This window comes from Phyllobates terribilis, unplaced genomic scaffold, assembly GCF_046119375.1.
Source record: "Phyllobates terribilis strain yellow unplaced genomic scaffold, ASM4611937v1 Scaffold_2__4_contigs__length_985480577, whole genome shotgun sequence".
NCBI classification, from domain to species: domain Eukaryota; kingdom Metazoa; phylum Chordata; class Amphibia; order Anura; family Dendrobatidae; genus Phyllobates; species Phyllobates terribilis.
Window position 1 is genome coordinate 375,576,832 of NW_027362762.1, and position 20,801 is coordinate 375,597,632.

At 39.7% G+C, this 20,801-nt stretch overlaps 1 protein-coding gene and 1 long non-coding RNA gene across 3 annotated transcripts in view; one reads left to right on the top strand and one right to left on the bottom strand.

Moving 5' to 3' along the window:
* LOC141252301 (uncharacterized) overlaps window positions 1–20,801 on the bottom strand; it is a 557,231-nt gene that overhangs the window by 246,033 nt on the left and 290,397 nt on the right. The window lies entirely within an intron of this gene.
* On the top strand, window positions 2,247–5,955 carry LOC141210669 (uncharacterized). The gene is made up of 2 exons (XM_073664755.1): window positions 2,247–2,328; window positions 2,519–5,955. The coding sequence occupies exon 2, from the start codon at window positions 3,829–3,831 to the stop codon at window positions 5,953–5,955; it is 2,127 nt and encodes a 708-aa protein (XP_073520856.1). The 5' UTR covers window positions 2,247–2,328; window positions 2,519–3,828.

Consider the following 20,801-nt stretch of genomic DNA (forward strand, 5'->3'; position numbering starts at 1 on the left):
AGACCAGGTTATCCTCCTCCATTGTAGAAAACCATATTTTTGTAAAAAAAATCAGGCATGGATCAGTGTTGATTTTCATTCATCTATCGTTGATGTGAATGATTAGATTGTTTATATCTTCTGCCTGCCTGTCCATAGGCTGTTTTCTACACTGTTCTACTGCCGCCAGTGCCAATGGCCCATAGTCTGCAAGGCATCTACTCCTTGTCCAACATGTCATCTATATTGTAGTACTGCTCCTTGCCCTGCCCATTCATATTTCTCTAATATGCAGCTTCAGCCACTGCCACTGCATAGCAATGATAGCCACACATCTCCTAGCTGCCCACTGTGCTTTATAGGTATAATGTACAGTGGATGTCAAGCATACTATCTTGAGGATATGAAAGCAGCTGACAAAATAGGGCTCATTTTACGAAAGGCTTCTTGACAAGCCATTTCAATTTCATTTTGAAAATGGCTTGCCTATTCCTGCTACCTAAAAAAGGTTTCTTTTTGGATGACCTGATAAAAAGCCTTTGTAATTATGTGAAGAGCAAACCTGTTGCAGATCCCAAATAGGGATACTTTTTTATCCTAAGAAGCCATTACTTCTTTGCTTTTAAAATAGTGTACCTTTTTTGTATCCCTAATTTTTGGATGGATTGTGAATAAGCTATTCGTTTTTCATTTAGCAAAGGACAAAGCTCTGGTTACCCAATCAAACAATAATTTTTACACTCCTCATGTGAAAACACCATGGCTTCTTATGCTTGCACTGCTGGTACAAGGCAGGCATCTGTCCCAAAAGAGGAATAATTTTAATGCAATATAAGCAGCCTACAAAGTCTGAAACTGCAGTGTTTGGTTAATTTGACTACTTGTTATCACCCAAATGGATGGTAACCGGTGAAAACAAGTAGTCAAATTAACCTAGCCAGATCGGTTGAGGTCACTTGGACATTAAAAAGGTTTAATTTACATTACAGAGCTCAAAATTGGTTTAATACATACCTAAGGGACCTTAGAGTATTATACACTTACTTTCTGAGCAATTAGAGGCTTTGTAGCATTGCGATCCATAGCAATTTTATTCGACAAGTATCAAAATTTGGGAGAAACTTTGGCAAGGCCAGAAGATTAGAATGTCAATAGATCCATGCAACCCTAGTAGGTATACCTACTACAGAAAGCAAAATTGACAGCAGGTTGCAGTGTAGGTGTGACGTGTATGGTTGTTACATTTAGAGATGTGCAGATTGATCGTCAAAGGATCAAATTTAATTGAAACACTTTGAGATTTAATTCCCAAAAAAAAGAATCTTGCCCGACACCATTTCCCATACTTCCGAAGCATCAGAGAATGGGCTAATGACTTTTTGCATGTAGGCTTCCCCATAATGCATTGCGGCTATAATAATTAGCTGATTATCATACCTTGTATATTGGTGTTCCATACCTAAGCCATCACAGATTAGTGTTTTACAGTGGAGTACAGTTTGTACAGGAGAATCGTTTTCCATCTCCATAGTCACTGGATAAGTCTATCTCTTCTGTTGAGTGTAAGCTCTTAAGATCAGCATGGTCTTCTCTCTCTCACTCACTTCTGTAGAGTGTAAACACTTATGGCCAGTAAGGTGCTCTCACCTTCTTTCACTATCTCTCGTGTAAGGTGTAAGATTTTATAATCAGTGGGGTCCTGTCTCTCTCACTCTTCTGTGGAGTGTAAGCTCTTACTGTCAGCAGGGTTCTCTGTCTCTCTTGTAGAGTGTAAGCTCTTATGATCATCATGGTCCTCTCTCTCACACTCTCTTCTGAAGAGTGTAAGTTCTTATGATCAGCGGGGTACTCTCTCACTCTCTCCTCTGTGGAGTGTAAGCTCTTATGGTCAGCAGGGTCCTCGCTCTCCTGTCGAGTGTAAGCTCTTATTGTCAGCAGGGTTCTCTCTCCTGTAGAGTGTAATCTCGTGATCAGCAGGGTTCTTATCCCAATCTCTTTCCTGTAGAGTGTAAGCTCTTATGATCAGTATGGTTGTCTCTCTGTCTCAATCCCTGCAACGTTAAAACTAGGTTGTATAAGCTTACATTGGTAAAGTAACTTCCAGTTCACACATAAAATCTATTGTTGTTATGTCTTCAGACAGACCCATTTCTTGTTTGCAGCTCACTGACTCCCTCTAGCGGCCGAATGTTGAGTTTGTTTGTCTGCATTTGTTTCCTTTTTGATCTACTCAGCACACCATAGTTTTGTCTGTAGTGATGCACTCTGGGAGAAGGAAAGTCCTTTACCACACAGACTGATTGCAGAGAAGACGTCCACCATTGTATCTCTCTTGTGATAGCATCGTTGGTAAGACAGACTATGTTTTTCCTGATTGCAGACACCTGATATGTAGGACTCTAATCCCTGCATCTTCCAGTTACACTTATGAGACTTGCAAGCTGCTTCATTACATGTTATATGCTGTTCTGCCATTGACTTCATGTAATTCTGAGTTGTGTATACACATATTGATTGTTTGTTTTTCCATTGCTCCTAGTTTTACCAAATTAATCTACTAATCGTTCAATAAACTGCATAGACTACAAGACACAGTCTCCTTATTGGATTACAAGTAGATAAGGTTTAGCTGCCTGTCGGAGTACACACACATCCCAGGATAACGTGTAGCGAGGACAGAACAGTAAAACAACGGCTACCGGCTAGTGAGATTCAGGACACCGGCTACACAGAGACTTAATACAGCTACAGCAATCTCTGCACAGCCAAGCATTCCCTTAAAGGCACCATGTCCCAAAAATCATACAGTACGAAATCCGTAGCTTCTGCCTCCTCAAAGGCATCATCTATCAGCAACGCTGCCGCCATTGCCCGGGCAAAAGCTGAAGCTGCCAAAACACGAGCAACATTTGCTAACCAGGAAATGCATCTCAAGCTAGAAAAAGCAGAGCAAGAAACAAGAATGCAGATAGAGAAAGCGCACAGAGAACGGAGAGCGCAACTTGATAAGGCACGTCTGGATGCCGCCTTAGAAAAACTAACAGCAGAAAAGGAAGCTGCAGCCACTGTGGCTGAAGCAGAGTTCTTAGAGGCTGCACAACTCCCTGATTTGCAAAGACAAAGCAGTATGCCGAGTCTGAAGCTTATCTCACAGGACTCATTACAGCACACAACTCAGTATGTCAATGAGCTCCCTGATTCAAATTACAATCCTGAGCCAATACTAAAGCAAGAATGCGATATCTCCAGTGAAACAAACAGAATTCAACATGGCAGGCATACCCAGATCAGTTATAAACGTGAATACAATTCTGCTAGTGACAACCCTGTCACTCAACAGGTTACCGAAGCAAAGCACCTTCCTGGCACGTCTTTCATCACGCCGAAACAAGATAGCACCGGCTGGCGCCACCCAGAGGACACTAGCAGGTATGAACGCACCTCCACCAGTATACCCTACTGATAACCAATTCACAACAGACTTTGCCAATTTCTTTACACAAAGTGAACTAGTGGCCAAAGGGCTCTTAAAATTCAACGACCATGCTGGAGGCTATAGGGCCTGGAGAGATTCTTTCCAAAATGTTACTAGAGACTTGGAGTTGTCAGAGAGAGAAGAGGTAGACCTCTTAGTCAAATATCTTGGAGAAGAGTCAAGTAGACACGCATCAAGGTTCAGAGACATTAATATAAACAACCCCGAGATTGGTCTCAAATGATCTGGGACAGACTGGATGAGTGTTACGGCTCAGCAGAGGCAATAGAAAGTGCTTATTTAAAAGAATAGACGATTTTCCCAAAATATTTAACAAAGGTCTTCAGAAACTCAGAGAGTTAAGTGACCTGCTAATGGAAGTCCAGGTTGCAAAATGCGAAGAGGACTTACCAGGACTCACATTCCTCGACACAGCAAGAGGTGTTAACTCTATAGTCCAAAAGTTGCCCGACAATCTGCGGGAAAAGTGGCTCACACATGGATCAACGTACAAATATAAACACAATGCTCCATTTCCTCCCTTCTCCGTTTTCGTAGAATTTGTGCATCAACAGGCAAGGATCAGGAACGACCCTAGCTTCGACTTTATGCTGTCGTATGCCACACCGACACCAGCTCCCAATCCACGCAAGACGTCTGTAGCAGTACACAAGACTAATGTTTCTTCTTCAGGTTCTGTTCACAGGTCTGGCAACTACTCTCAAGTAGAGACAAAGGAACAAGAACCCAGCAAGCAGTGCTCCCTTCATCAAAAGCCTCATCCTCTCCTGAAATGCAGAGCCTTCAGAGTGAAACCTATGCAGGATCGTAAGAGCTTCTTGAAAGAAAACGGTATATGCTACAAGTGCTGTTCATCTACATCACATCTTGCAAAGGACTGTAAGGTCAGTGTGAAATGCTCAGAATGTGGCACTGCAGACCACAACACAGCACTACACCCTGGCTCAGCCCCTTGGAGTGCCAAAAACACTTCAACGGACAATGAGCAAGGCAGGGAGGAAAGGAACACGACTACAACTACACCAGAGATCACTTCACAATGTACTGAAATTTGCAAAGGGTCAATAGACAGTAGGTCCTGCTCCAAAATCTGCCTTGTCAGAGTTTACCCAAAGGGCCACAGAGACAAAGCCGTAAAACTATATGCCATCTTGGATGATCAAAGTAACAGATCCTTGGCTAGATCAGCGTTCTTCGATCTATTCAACGTCAAAGGGCCAAATACTCCCTATTCACTAAAAACATGTGCAGGTACTGTGATGACAACGGGAAGGAAAGTTGCTGATTACCAAATTGAATCCATAGATGGACAGTTCAGCCAGCCATTACCTACAATCATTGAATGTAACCAAATTCCTGACAACAGATCTGAAATTCCAACACCAGATGTAGCGATCCACCATGCTCACTTAAAACATATAGCACATCTTATACCACAACTCGATCATCAAGCCCAAATAGTCCTGCTCTTGAGAAGAGATATCCTGCAAGTCCATAAAGTGAGACACCACATCAATGGACCCCGCAACGCTCCTTATGCTCAAAGGCTAGACTTGGGATGGGTCATAGTAGGAGACGTGTGCCTAGGGCGCATGCACACTCCCACCTCTGCGACAAGTATGCTTACTAACATGCTGGAGAATGGTCATCCATCTTTGTTCCAACCCTGTAACAATGACTTTCATATCAAGGAACTGCCATACAGCACCCAATTACCCAACAGCTATGAGGATCAGTTAGGGTGCGCAGTTTTCCAGAGAATCAAACAAGACAATCAGCTGGCAATGTCTATAGAAGACAAGCTGTTCTTAGAGATAATGGGCAAGGGACTTGTTAAAGATGAGACTAACAGCTGGGTCGCACCTCTTCCCTTCAGAACCCACAGACCACGTTTGCCAAATAACAGAGATCAAGTGTTAAAATGTTTCTCCTCTCTCAAGCACAATTTTCAAAGGAAACCAGAAATGAAAGAGCACTTTTTCTCCTTCATGGAAAAGATTTTCGAAAACAATCACGCAGAGATAGCTCCCACTCTCAAAGACTCTGATGAATGCTGGTTCCTACCCATGTTCGGAGTATACCACCCAAAGAAACCGGGCCAGATTAGAGTGGTGTTTGATTCTAGCGCCAAGTTCGGAAATGTCTCTCTGAATGATATCCTCCTAACAGGTCCAGACCTCAACAACAAACTGCTGGGAGTACTGATGCGTTTCCGTAAGGATTCCATTGCCTTTGTCGCCGAGCTTCAGCAGATGTTCCACTGCTTCCTCGTGAAAGAAAAAGACAGGAATTTCTTAAGGTTCCTCTGGTACAGAGACAATAATCCTTCTAATGAAGTCACAGAGTATCGCATGAGGGTACACATTTTCGGCAACAGTCCTTCACCCGCAGTTGCCATTTATGGACTCAAAAGGTCTGCTCAAGAAGGAGAAGCAGAATATGGATCCGATGTCAAACAATTCATAGACAAGGACTTCTAAGTCGATGACTGCTTGAAAGCCATGCCTTCAAATGAGACAGCCATCAGTCTCCTCAGGAGAGCTCAGGAGATGCTTGCCTGCTCTAACCTCAGGCTTCACAAAATAGCCTCTAACAGCCAAGATCTGATGGAAGCGTTTCCTTCTCAGGACTTATGCAACGGTCTTAGAGACATGGACTTAGGAATTGACCCTGTTCCAATGCAACGCTGCCTCGGTCTTATTTGGAATTTAAAGTCAGACACTTTCACCTTCCAAATCAGCCAGGAAGAAAAACCCTTCACGCGTAGAGGCGTTCTATCCACCGTCAACAGCCTATATGATCCCTTAGGATTTGCAGCTCCAGTTACGATAAAGGGTAAGGCCTTATTAAGAGACTTAATTCGTGAAACATCCGACTGGGATACACCTCTGCCACCTGACAAGAGGATCCTCTGGGAGGAATGGAGGAACTCCCTTGCAGCCCTGACAAAACTGAACGTGCCGAGACCATACGCCTCCGTGCCTTCTACAGAGATGCAGAGCCAGAACCTCTTCGTATTCTCAGATGCTTCTGTCCAGGCAATTGCTGCCATTGCGTACATTAAGACGGTGGACTCTAAAGGTCAGATTCATATCGGATTTGTCATGGGGAAAGCCAAACTTGCACCACTCCCAGAGCACACTATACCCAGGTTAGAGCTTTGTGCTGCTGTATTAGCTGTCGAGTTAGCTGAACTCATTTCATCTGAGATGGACATGGATCTAGAGGAAACTAAGTTCTATATGGACAGCAAAGTAGTCCTAGGTTATATCTACAACGAGACAAGACGGTTCTACGTCTATGTGAACAACAGAGTGCTACGAATCAGAAGATCCGTACATCCAAAGCAGTGGCATTACATAGCTACAGATCATAATCCCGCAGATCACGCTACTAGATCAGTAGATGCTAATCAGCTAGAGAGTACAACATGGCTCTCAGGACCAAAACTGTTATACAGCAAAGAACTATCCTCCGAAACCTTCGAGCTGGTAGAGGAGGACTCAGACGTCGAAATCCGCTCTCAGGTGTCTACACTTCATACGACAACCTCGGATATTCAACTCGGATCCCACAGATTCGACAAGTTTTCAAGCTGGAAGTCACTCATCCGAGCTATCACCTGTTTGTCTCACATAGCTCGCTCATTTAAAGCCACCAGAACTTGTGATATAGACAGATGTAAAGGCTGGCATCTTTGTGAGAATACCTACGCTACCCCGGATTTGGATTTTTCTAGAAATCACATCATCTTCACCGTTCAAAGGGAAGCCTACCCAAGAGAAATTCAATGCCTCATGAATTAGACCTCAGTACCAGCAAACAGCGTTTTGAGAAAACTCGATCCATTCATCGATAACAGTGGCCTGCTGAGAGTGGGAGGCCGACAAAAAGAAGCTAAAATAGAGTTTATAGGAAAATTCTCTCTTATCCTTCCCGGAAAGTGTCACGTCGCCTGTTTGATTGTACAGCACTACCACAATTTGGTCAAGCACCAAGGAAGACTATTCACAGAAGGAGCCATAAGAACTGCCGGCCTATGGATTGTCGGCGCAAAAAAACTCATCAGCAGCGTCATCTTTAAATGCATCACCTGTCGCAGACTTCGTGGTTCAACTCAAACCCAAAAGATGGCTGACCTCCCAGCAGACAGACTCAGCATGGACCCTCCTTTTACAAGCGTTGATCTTGATGTATTTGGACCTTGGTCAGTTGCTACGCGACAGACAAGAAGCAGTCAAGCCAATAGTAAACGTTGGGCAGTCATATTCACCTGCATGTCCATCAGAGCTATTCACATAGAGGTCATTGAGTCCCTCGACACTTCGAGTTTCATTAACGCTCTCAGATGATTCATTGCCATCCGAGGCCCCATCAAACACATACGTTCAGACAGAGGTACTAACTTTGTTGGGGCAGTCAAAGAATTGGGAATTCCTTCAAATATGGACTGCAAACCTATTGAGAGATTCCTTAGTGACCAGAGTTGCACATGGACCTTTAACCCACCTCACTCGTCTCACATGGGAGGATCTTGGGAAAGAATGATTGGTGTAGTTCGAAGAATTCTTGACTCAATTCTGTTTCAAGCAGGCACAACAAGGCTCACCCTCGAAAGCTTAATAACCTTTATGTCCGAAGCAGTGGCTATAATAAATGCCAGACCCTTGGCTCCAATCCCGAATGACCCTGAAGAACCCTTACTATTGACTCCAGCAACTCTCCTTACCCAGAAAACAGGACCATTCAGCGTTCCTCCAGGAGAATTTAATGTCAAAGACCTTTATAAGCGACAGTGGAGACAGGTACAAAGTCTTGCAAATACATTCTGGGACAGGTGGCGCAAGCAATACCTATCTACACTGCAACCACGGACAAAGTGGCAATCTACAAGACACAATCTGAACATTGGTGACCTCGTACTTGTGAAAGACGTTCAAACCCACAGAAACCAGTGGCCACTTGGCTTAGTAACTGCAATGTTCCCTAGCAAAGATGGAAATGTCCGGAAAGTGGAAGTGTGGATGACCAGAAGAGACGAACCAAAGACGTTCCTCAGACCAATATCCAAACTAGTTCTACTTTTACCCTTGAAGGACCAGGATGGTGACATCCATTGATGCCAGACGGGGAGTGTTATGTCTTCAGACAGACCCATTTCTTGTTTGCAGCTCACTGACTCCCTCTAGCGGCTGAATGTTGAGTTTGTTTGTCTGCATTTGTTTCCTTTTTGATCTACTCAGCACACCATAGTTTTGTCTGTAGTGATGCACTCTGGGAGAAGGAAGGTCCTTTTCCACACAGACTGATTGCAGAGAAGACGTCCACCATTTTATCTCTCTTGTGATAGCATCGTTGGTAAGACAGACTATGCTTTTCCTGATTGCAGACACCTGATATGTAGGACTCTAATCCCTGCATCTTCCAGTTATACTTATGAGACTTGCAAGCTGCTTCATTACATGTTATATGCTGTTCTGCCATTGACTTCATGTAATTCTGTGTTGTGTATACACATATTGATTGTTTGTTTTTCCATTGCTCCTAGTTTTACCAAATTCATCTACTAATCGTTCAATAAACTGCATAGACTACAAGACACAGTCTCCTTATTGGATTACAAGTAGATAAGGTTTAGCTGCCTGTCGGAGTACACATACATCCCAGGATAACGTGTAGCGAGGACAGAACAATTGTATTTACTTTATGTAAGGCTCACAGTAGAAATAGAATGAAATCCTTCCTTTTTCTTGATCAGTGGACTTTTTTTTATTAAAACTCATTATAGTATCATAAGGTAAGCAACTCTAGTTATAAAAGCTGCAAATATATACTTACTATATCCTTGCTGAGGGCCTTTGTTACACTTTCCAGGGAAAATGGTAATTTACATAATTTGCCTCTCAATCCTATATGGTGTGTGACAATCTCTTATACAGTGAAACCCTAGTGTTAGAGCATAATCTTTATTTAAGTGTGGAATCGAGAAACATTTCAACATCTTGATTTATTGATTATATAAGTAAGCAGAATTTAGCTTAACCATACTGTAGTACACACTCATCTTAATTGCTCTTTGAACCCTATCCTTTTATTTCCGACTGGAGCTGTTTTATTACTTAAAGATACAACTGTGCACAGCAGGAAAAGTGTTTTCACTCTTTCCGTTTAGCAAATGATATTTTGCACTTATGTTAAGACTTTACAGAGAAAGTTATCAAATAGGCCAATTCTGTTCTAATAAAAGTGTATTGAACTCATGCTAGCATGTGCAAGTTCTGATGAAAAGTATACCTCCTACCTTTCCACCTTTCTCATCAATGCAATCAGAAACAATTGTGTTGAATAATAATTATTATACACAAAAAAATATAATGTTTAGAATTTAACTTAGGGTACACAGCAAGAAGTTAAAAGAGTAATAATAACAGTAGCAATAATGATTAAGATACTCTTACTAATAACTATTATTATTGTAAAGTGTTATTATTCTTTTGAAATGAGTAATAAAAAGCTATCACCTTGTAGTATAAATTTTCCAGATGGTATTATTAATGAATTTACATATTTCCTTAAAGTGATAACTCCAGATAAGACATAAAAGGGCAAGGGTACAGTATCAGTCAAAGTCTATACACATCTGTTCATGCAAAGATTTTCCTTGGTCCTATTGGAATGTCCACAATACAGATTCAGAATAAGGGCAGCAAAACCACAAAGGAACACATATGTAAACAAGAAGCAATACAGAAGTGTGAAACAAACTAGAATATGTGTTAAACCATAGGGCAGCATGGTGGCTTAGTGGTTAGCACTGCAGCCTTGCACAGCTGGGGTCCTGGGTTCAAATCTAGTGATGAGTGAGCGTGCTCGTCACTACTCGGTACTCGCCAGAGCATCTCACTGCTCGAGATGCTCGGCGCTTGGCAAGTATTTCTGGAATGCTCGGGTGGGAGATCAGGTACCCGTGATTAGAGATGAGCGGTGTTCGACTTGAACTGTTCACCAATCTCAAATTCGAGCTGTTTTGGGCGGTGTTCGAGCCGTTCGGCGAACGCGAACGATTTGAAAAAAATTCGGCTGTTCGAGATTATGTTCGATAATTGTTCGTGCACAAAAATCATAACTGGATTTTTTCTCAGTAATGATGAAAATTAATGTTAATACGCAGTTTGAGTGTACAGCGGGGTGGGGGGAGGGGCAGGGGATGGATCTCTGCAGGAATAATGAAGATCTCCATTTTTTTTTTCTCTTTCCCGCATTTACAGTGGGGAGGTGCAATCTGTCAGCCTATCAGCAGCGCACACACGGAGCGAAGTGCTTTTTTTCACACAAGCAAGGGCATGTGTCATTGGCAGTGTATGTCACATGTCCTTGCCCTATAAGACCCAGCCATTTTCCCCGTCGCCACCATTTTCTCACTGCTGCAGCTGCGTGTTAGACGGCACCGCTGTTGCTGTGTGCGCTATACCTTGTTAATTTCAAGCCAATTTTCGCACAAATCTACAGATAGCTTGGGAGTAGGGAATAGTTGTGATTGCAGTCCTTTTAAGGACTAGGTTACAGCATTTCCGAAAAAATTTTATCAGGCAGGTCTGTGCTCTTAAATAGATAGGTTGGGAGTAAAGACTAATTGTAATTGCAGTCCTTTTCAGGACTAAGTTAGATCAGATCCTATCAGTTTTAGCCAGGCAGGTCTGTGCCAGTGCTGTGCAAGTTTTTTTCCACAGCATTTGGCTAAATCTAGAAAAGCTAATCCTTTTTGGCCTATTGCAGAGTGTGTTAGTCAGTGGAGTAGCCTATATGTGTTGCAAGCTACACCACCTGTGTATAGAATACCAATTTTTTTACTGCACCTAGTGAAGTAAAAAATTTTGGGCATAACATCATTCTATTAGTCCATCTATACTGACCTCCATAAGGTTGCAAATTGAATAGAATTTTTTTCTGTATCTTGCTCTGAAAAAATATTTGGCCTTCTAGCAGTGTGTGGGACTTGTTCTATTAGTCCATCAATACTGACCTCCATCAGGTTGCAAATTGAATATAATATTTTTCTGCATCTAGCTCTGAAAAAATATTTGGCCTTCTAGCAGGGTGTGGGACTTGTTCTATTAGTCCATCTATACTGACCTCCATCACGTTGCAAATTGAATATAATTTTTTTCTGCATCTAGCTCTGAAAAAATATTTGGGCTTATAGCTGTGTGTGGGACTTGTTCTATTAGTCCATCTATACTGACCTCCATCAGGTTGCAAACTGAATATAATTTTTTTCTGCATCTACATTTGAAAAAGTATTTGGGCTTCTAGCTGTGTGTGGGACTTGTTCTATTAGTCCATCTATACTGACCTCCATCAGGTTGCAAATTGAATATAATATTTTTCTGCATCTAGCTCTGAAAAAATATTTGGGCTTCTAGCTGTGTGTGGGACTTGTTCTATTAGTCCATCTATACTGACCTCCATCAGGTTGCAAACTGAATATAATTTTTTTCTGCATTGAACCTCTGAAAAAATATTTGGGCTTCTAGCTGTGTGTGGGACTTGTTCTATTAGTCCATCTATACTGACCTCCATCAGGTTGCAAATTGAATATAATATTTTTCTCCATCTAGCTCTGAAAAAATATTTGGCCTTCTAGCAGTGTGTGGGACTTGTTCTATTAGTCCATCTATACTGACCTCCATCAGGTTGCAAATTGAATATAATATTTTTCTGCATCTAGCTCTGAAAAAATATTTGGCCTTCTAGCAGTGTGTGGGACTTGTTCTATTAGTCCATCTATACTGACCTCCATCAGGTTGCAAATTGAATATAATTTTTTTCTGCATCTACCTCTGAAAAAATATTTGGGCTTCTAGCTGTGTGTGGGACTTGTTCTATTAGTCCATCTATACTGACCTCCATCAGGTTGCAAATTGAATATAATTTTTTTCTGCATCTAGCTCTGAAAAAATATTTGGCCTTCTAGCAGTGTGTGGGACTTGTTCTATTAGTCCATCTATACTGACCTCCATCAGGTTGCAAATTGAATATAATATTTTTCTGCATCTAGCTCTGAAAAAATATTTGGCCTTCTAGCAGTGTGTGGGACTTGTTCTATTAGTCCATCTATACTGACATCCATCACGTTGCAAATTGAATATAATTTTTTTCTGCATCTAGCTCTGAAAAAATATTTGGGCTTATAGCTGTGTGTGGGACTTGTTCTATTAGTCCATCTATACTGACCTCCATCAGGTTGCAAACTGAATATAATTTTTTTCTGCATCTACCTTTGAAAAAGTATTTGGGCTTCTAGCTGTGTGTGGGACTTGTTCTATTAGTCCATCTATACTGACCTCCAACAGGTTGCAAATTGAATATAATATTTTTCTGCATCTAGCTCTGAAAAAATATTTGGGCTTCTAGCTGTGTGTGGGACTTGTTCTATTAGTCCATCTATACTGACCTCCATCAGGTTGCAAACTGAATATAATTTTTTTCTGCATTGAACCTCTGAAAAAATATTTGGGCTTCTAGCTGTGTGTGGGACTTGTTCTATTAGTCCATCTATACTGACCTCCATCAGGTTGCAAATTGAATATAATATTTTTCTCCATCTAGCTCTGAAAAAATATTTGGCCTTCTAGCAGTGTGTGGGACTTGTTCTATTAGTCCATCTATACTGACCTCCATCAGGTTGCAAATTGAATATAATATTTTTCTGCATCTAGCTCTGAAAAAATATTTGGCCTTCTAGCAGTGTGTGGGACTTGTTCTATTAGTCCATCAATACTGACCTCCATCAGGTTGCAAATTGAATATAATATTTTTCTGCATCTAGCTATGAAAAAATATTTGGCCTTCTAGCAGTGTGTGGGACTTGTTCTATTAGTCCATCTATACTGACCTCCATCAGGTTGCAAATTGAATATAATTTTTTTCTGCATCTACCTCTGAAAAAATATTTGGGCTTCTAGCTTTGTGTGGGACTTGTTCTATTAGTCCATCTATACTGACCTCCATCAGGTTGCAAATTGAATATAATTTTTTTCTGCATCTAGCTCTGAAAAAATATTTGGCCTTCTAGCAGTGTGTGGGACTTGTTCTATTAGTCCATCTATACTGACCTCCATCAGGTTGCAAATTGAATATAATATTTTTCTGCATCTAGCTCTGAAAAAATATTTGGCCTTCTAGCAGTGTGTGGGACTTGTTCTATTAGTCCATCTATACTGACCTCCATCACGTTGCAAATTGAATATAATTTTTTTCTGCATCTAGCTCTGAAAAAATATTTGGGCTTCTAGCTGTGTGTGGGACTTGTTCTATTAGTCCATCTATACTGACCTCCATCAGGTTGCAAACTGAATATAATTTTTTTCTGCATCTACCTCTGAAAAAATATTTGGGCTTCTAGCTGTGTGTGGGACTTGTTTTATTAGTCCATCTATACTGACCTCCATCAGGTTGCAAATTGAATATAATAATTTTCTGCATCTAGCTCTGAAAAAATATTTGGCCTTCTAGCAGTGTGTGGGACTTGTTCTATTAGTCCATCTATACTGACCTCCATCAGGTTGCAAATTGAATATAATATTTTTCTGCATCTAGCTCTGAAAAAATATTTGGGCTTCTAGCAGTGTGTGGGACTTGTTCTATTAGTCCATCTATACTGACCTCGATCAGGTTGCAAATTGAATATAATATTTTTCTGCATCTAGCTCTGAAAAAATATTTGGCCTTCTAGCAGGGTGTGGGACTTGCTCTATTAGTCCATCTATACTGACCTCCATCACGTTGCAAATTGAATATAATTTTTTTCTGCATCTAGCTCTGAAAAAATATTTGGGCTTATAGCTGTGTGTGGGACTTGTTCTATTAGTCCATCTATACTGACCTCCATCAGGTTGCAAACTGAATATAATTTTTTTCTGCATCTACATTTGAAAAAGTATTTTTGCTTCTAGCTGTGTGTGGGACTTGTTCTATTAGTCCATCTATACTGACCTCCATCAGGTTGCAAATTGAATATAATATTTTTCTGCATCTAGCTCTGAAAAAATATTTGGGCTTCTAGCTGTGTGTGGGACTTGTTCTATTAGTCCATCTATACTGACCTCCATCAGGTTGCAAACTGAATATAATTTTTTTCTGCATTGAACCTCTGAAAAAATATTTGGGCTTCTAGCTGTGTGTGGGACTTGTTCTATTAGTCCATCTATACTGACCTCCATCAGGTTGCAAATTGAATATAATATTTTTCTCCATCTAGCTCTGAAAAAATATTTGGCCTTCTAGCAGTGTGTGGGACTTGTTCTATTAGTCCATCTATACTGACCTCCATCAGGTTGCAAATTGAATATAATATTTTTCTGCATCTAGCTCTGAAAAAATATTTGGCCTTCTAGCAGTGTGTGGGACTTGTTCTATTAGTCCATCTATACTGACCTCCATCAGGTTGCAAATTGAATATAATTTTTTTCTGCATCTACCTCTGAAAAAATATTTGGGCTTCTAGCTGTGTGTGGGACTTGTTCTATTAGTCCATCTAAACTGACCTCCATCAGGTTGCAAATTGAGTATAATTTTTTTCTGCATCTAGCTCTGAAAAAATATTTGACCTTCTAGCAGTGTGTGGGACTTGTTCTATTAGTCCATCTATACTGACCTCCATCAGGTTGCAAATTGAATATAATATTTTTCTGCATCTAGCTCTGAAAAAATATTTGGCCTTCTAGCAGTGTGTGGGACTTGTTCTATTAGTCCATCTATACTGACATCCATCACGTTGCAAATTGAATATAATTTTTTTCTGCATCTAGCTCTGAAAAAATATTTGGGCTTATAGCTGTGTGTGGGACTTGTTCTATTAGTCCATCTATACTGACCTCCATCAGGTTGCAAACTGAATATAATTTTTTTCTGCATCTACCTTTGAAAAAGTATTTGGGCTTCTAGCTGTGTGTGGGACTTGTTCTATTAGTCCATCTATACTGACCTCCATCAGGTTGCAAATTGAATATAATATTTTTCTGCATCTAGCTCTGAAAAAATATTTGGGCTTCTAGCTGTGTGTGGGACTTGTTCTATTAGTCCATCTATACTGACCTCCATCAGGTTGCAAACTGAATATAATTTTTTTCTGCATTGAACCTCTGAAAAAATATTTGGGCTTCTAGCTGTGTGTGGGACTTGTTCTATTAGTCCATCTATACTGACCTCCATCAGGTTGCAAATTGAATATAATATTTTTCTCCATCTAGCTCTGAAAAAATATTTGGCCTTCTAGCGGTGTGTGGGACTTGTTCTATTAGTCCATCTATACTGACCTCCATCAGGTTGCAAATTGAATATAATATTTTTCTGCATCTAGCTCTGAAAAAATATTTGGCCTTCTAGCAGTGTGTGGGACTTGTTCTATTAGTCCATCTATACTGACCTCCATCAGGTTGCAAATTGAATATAATATTTTTCTGCATCTAGCTATGAAAAAATATTTGGCCTTCTAGCAGTGTGTGGGACTTGTTCTATTAGTCCATCTATACTGACCTCCATCAGGTTGCAAATTGAATATAATTTTTTTCTGCATCTACCTCTGAAAAAATATTTGGGCTTCTAGCTGTGTGTGGGACTTGTTCTATTAGTCCATCTATACTGACCTCCATCAGGTTGCAAATTGAATATAATTTTTTTCTGCATCTAGCTCTGAAAAAATATTTGGCCTTCTAGCAGTGTGTGGGACTTGTTCTATTAGTCCATCTATACTGACCTCCATCAGGTTGCAAATTGAATATAATATTTTTCTGCATCTAGCTCTGAAAAAATATTTGGCCTTCTAGCAGTGTGTGGGACTTGTTCTATTAGTCCATCTATACTGACCTCCATCACGTTGCAAATTGAATATAATTTTTTTCTGCATCTAGCTCTGAAAAAATATTTGGGCTTCTAGCTGTGTGTGGGACTTGTTCTATTAGTCCATCTATACTGACCTCCATCAGGTTGCAAACTGAATATAATTTTTTTCTGCATCTACCTCTGAAAAAATATTTGGGCTTCTAGCTGTGTGTGGGACTTGTTTTATTAGTCCATCTATACTGACCTCCATCAGGTTGCAAATTGAATATAATAATTTTCTGCATCTAGCTCTGAAAAAATATTTGGCCTTCTAGCAGTGTGTGGGACTTGTTCTATTAGTCCATCTATACTGACCTCCATCAGGTTGCAAATTGAATATAATATTTTTCTGCATCTAGCTCTGAAAAAATATTTGGGCTTCTAGCAGTGTGTGGGACTTGTTCTATTAGTCCATCTATACTGACCTCGATCAGGTTGCAAATTGAATATAATATTTTTCTGCATCTAGCTCTGAAAAAATATTTGGCCTTCTAGCAGCGTGTGGGACTTGTTCTATTAGTCCATCTATACTGACCTCCATCAGGTTGCAAATTGAATATAATATTTTTCTGCATCTAGCTCTGAAAAAATATTTGGGCTTCTAGCTGTGTGTGGGACTTGTTCTATTAGTCCATCTATACTGACCTCCATCAGGTTGCAAATTGAATATAATATTTTTCTGCATCTAGCTCTGAAAAAATATTTGGGCTTCTAGCTGTGTGTGGGACTTGTTCTATTAGTCCATCTATACTGACCTCCATCAGGTTGCAAACTGAATATAATTTTTTTCTGCATTGAACCTCTGAAAAAATATTTGGGCTTCTAGCTGTGTGTCGGACTTGTTCTATTAATCCATCTATACTGACCTCCATCAGGTTGCAAATTGAATATAATATTTTTCTCCATCTAGCTCTAAAAAAATATTTGGCCTTCTAGCAGTGTGTGGGACTTGTTCTATTAGTCCATCTATACTGACCTCCATCAGGTTGCAAATTGAATATAATATTTTTCTGCATCTAGCTCTGAAAAAATATTTGGCCTTCTAGCAGTGTGTGGGACTTGTTCTATTAGTCCATCTATACTGACCTCCATCAGGTTGCAAATTGAATATAATATTTTTCTGCATCTAGCTCTGAAAAAATATTTGGGCTTCTAGCTGTGTGTGGGACTTGTTCTATTAGTCCATCTATACTGACCTCCATCAGGTTGCAAACTGAATATAATTTTTTTCTTCATTGAACCTCTGAAAAAATATTTGGGCTTCTAGCTGTGTGTGGGACTTGTTCTATTAGTCAATCTATACTGACCTCCATCAGGTTGCAAATTGAATATAATATTTTTCTCCATCTAGCTCTGAAAAAATATTTGGCCTTCTAGCAGTGTGTGGGACTTGTTCTATTAGTCCATCTATACTGACCTCCATCAGGTTGCAAATTGAATATAATATTTTTCTGCATCTAGCTCTGAAAAAATATTTGGCCTTCTAGCAGTGTGTGGGACTTGTTCTATTAGTCCATCTATACTGACCTCCATCAGGTTGCAAATTGAATATAATATTTTTCTGCATCTAGCTATGAAAAAATATTTGGCCTTCTAGCAGTGTGTGGGACTTGTTCTATTAGTCCATCTATACTGACCTCCATCAGGTTGCAAATTGAATATAATTTTTTTCTGCATCTACCTCTGAAAAAATATTTGGGCTTCTAGCTGTGTGTGGGACTTGTTCTATTAGTCCATCTATACTGACCTCCATCAGGTTGCAAATTGAATATAATTTTTTTCTGCATCTAGCTCTGAAAAAATATTTGGCCTTCTAGCAGTGTGTGGGACTTGTTCTATTAGTCCATCTATACTGACCTCCATCAGGTTGCAAATTGAATATAATATTTTTCTGCATCTAGCTCTGAAAAAATATTTGGCCTTCTAGAAGTGTGTGGGACTTGTTCTATTAGTCCATCTATACTGACCTCCATCACGTTGCAAATTGAATATAATTTTTTTCTGCATCTAGCTCTGAAAAAATATTTGGGCTTCTAGCTGTGTGTGGGACTTGTTCTATTAGTCCATCTATACTGACCTCCATCAGGTTGCAAACTGAATATAATTTTTTTCTGCATCTACCTCTGAAAAAATATTTGGGCTTCTAGCTGTGTGTGGGATTTGTTTTATTAGTCCATCTATACTGACCTCCATCAGGTTGCAAATTGAATATAATAATTTTCTGCATCTAGCTCTGAAAAAATATTTGGCCTTCTAGCAGTGTGTGGGACTTGTTCTATTAGTCCATCTATACTGACCTCCATCAGGTTGCAAATTGAATATAATATTTTTCTGCATCTAGCTCTGAAAAAATATTTGGGCTTCTAGCAGTATGTGGGACTTGTTCTATTAGTCCATCTATACTGACCTCCATCAGGTTGCAAATTGAATATAATATTTTTCTGCATCTAGCTCTGAAAAAATATTTGGCCTTCTAGCAGCGTGTGGGACTTGTTCTATTAGTCCATCTATACTGACCTCCATCAGGTTGCAAATTGAATATAATATTTTTCTGCATCTAGCTCTGAAAAAATATTTGGGCTTCTAGCAGTGTGTGGGACTTGTTCTATTAGTCAATCTATACTGACCTCCATCAGGTTGCAAATTGAATATAATATTTTTCTGCATCTAGCTCTGAAAAAATATTTGGCTTCTAGCAGCATGTGGGACTTGTTCTATTAGTCCATCTATACTGACCTCCATCAGGTTGCAAATTGAATATAATAATTTTCTGCATCTAGCTCTGAAAAAATATTTGGCCTTCTAGCAGTGTGTGGGACTTGTTCTATTAGTCCATCTATACTGACCTCCATCAGGTTGCAAATTGAATATAATATTTTTCTGCATCTAGCTCTGAAAAAATATTTGGGCTTCTAGCAGTGTTTGGGACTTGTTCTATTAGTCCATCTATACTGACCTCCATCAGGTTGCAAATTGAATATAATATTTTTCTGCATCTAGCTCTGAAAAAATATTTGGCCTTCTAGCAGCGTGTGGGACTTGTTCTATTAGTCCATCTATACTGACCTCCATCAGGTTGCAAATTGAATATAATATTTTTCTGCATCTAGCTCTGAAAAAATATTTGGGCTTCTAGCAGTGTGTGGGACTTGTTCTATTAGTCCATCTATACTGACCTCCATCAGGTTGCAAATTGAATATAATATTTTTCTGCATCTAGCTCTGAAAAAATATTTGGCTTCTAGCAGCATGTGGGACTTGTTCTATTAGTCCATCTATACTGACCTCCATCAGGTTGCAAATTGAATATAATATTTTTCTGCATCTAGCTCTGAAAAAATATTTGGGCTTCTAGCAGTGTGTGGGACTTGTTCTATTAGTCCATCTATACTGACCTCCATCAGGTTGCAAATTGAATATAATTTTTTTCTGCATCTACCTCTGAAAAAATATTTGGGCTTCTAGCTGTGTGTGGGACTTGTTCTATTAGTCCATCTATACTGACCTCCATCAGGTTGCAAATTGAATATAATTTTTTTCTGCATCTAGCTCTGAAAAAATATTTGGCCTTCTAGCAGTGTGTGGGACTTGTTCTATTAGTCCATCTACACTGACCTCCATCAGGTTGCAAATTGAATATAATATTTTTCTGCATCTAGCTCTGAAAAAATATTTGGCCTTCTAGCAGTGTGTGAGACTTGTTCTATTAGTCCATCTATACTGACCTCCATCAGGTTGCAATTTGAATATACTATTTTTCTGCATCTAGCTCTGAAAAAATATTTGGCCTTCTAGCAGTGTGTGGGACTTGTTCTATTAGTCCATCTATACTGACCTCCATCAGGTTGCAAATTGAATATAATATTTTTCTCCATCTAGCTCTAAAAAAATATTTGGCCTTCTAGCAGTGTGTGGGACTTGTTCTATTAGTCCATCTATACTGACCTCCATCAGGTTGCAAATTGAATATAGTATTTTTCTGCATCTAGCTCTGAAAAAATATTTGGCCTTCTAGCAGTGTGTGGGACTTGTTCTATTAGTCCATCTATACTGACCTCCATCAGGTTGCAAATTGAATATAATATTTTTCTGCATCTAGCTCTGAAAAAATATTTGGCCTTCTAGCAGTGTGTGGGACTTGTTCTATTAGTCCATCTATACTGACCTCCATCAGGTTGCAATTTGAATATAATTTTTTTCTGCATTGAACCTCTGAAAAAATATTTGGGCTTCTAGCTGTGTGTCGGACTTGTTCTATTAATCCATCTATACTGACCTCCATCAGGTTGCAAATTGAATATAATATTTTTCTCCATCTAGCTCTAAAAAAATATTTGGCCTTCTAGCAGTGTGTGGGACTTGTTCTATTAGTCCATCTATACTGACCTCCATCAGGTTGCAAATTGAATATAATATTTTTCTGCATCTAGCTCTGAAAAAATAT

What these genes read in the sequence shown, in the direction of transcription:
- LOC141210669 (XM_073664755.1), top strand. Translation starts at nt 3,829, where the DNA reads ATGGAAGTCCAGGTTGCAAAATGCGAAGAGGACTTACCAGGACTCACA.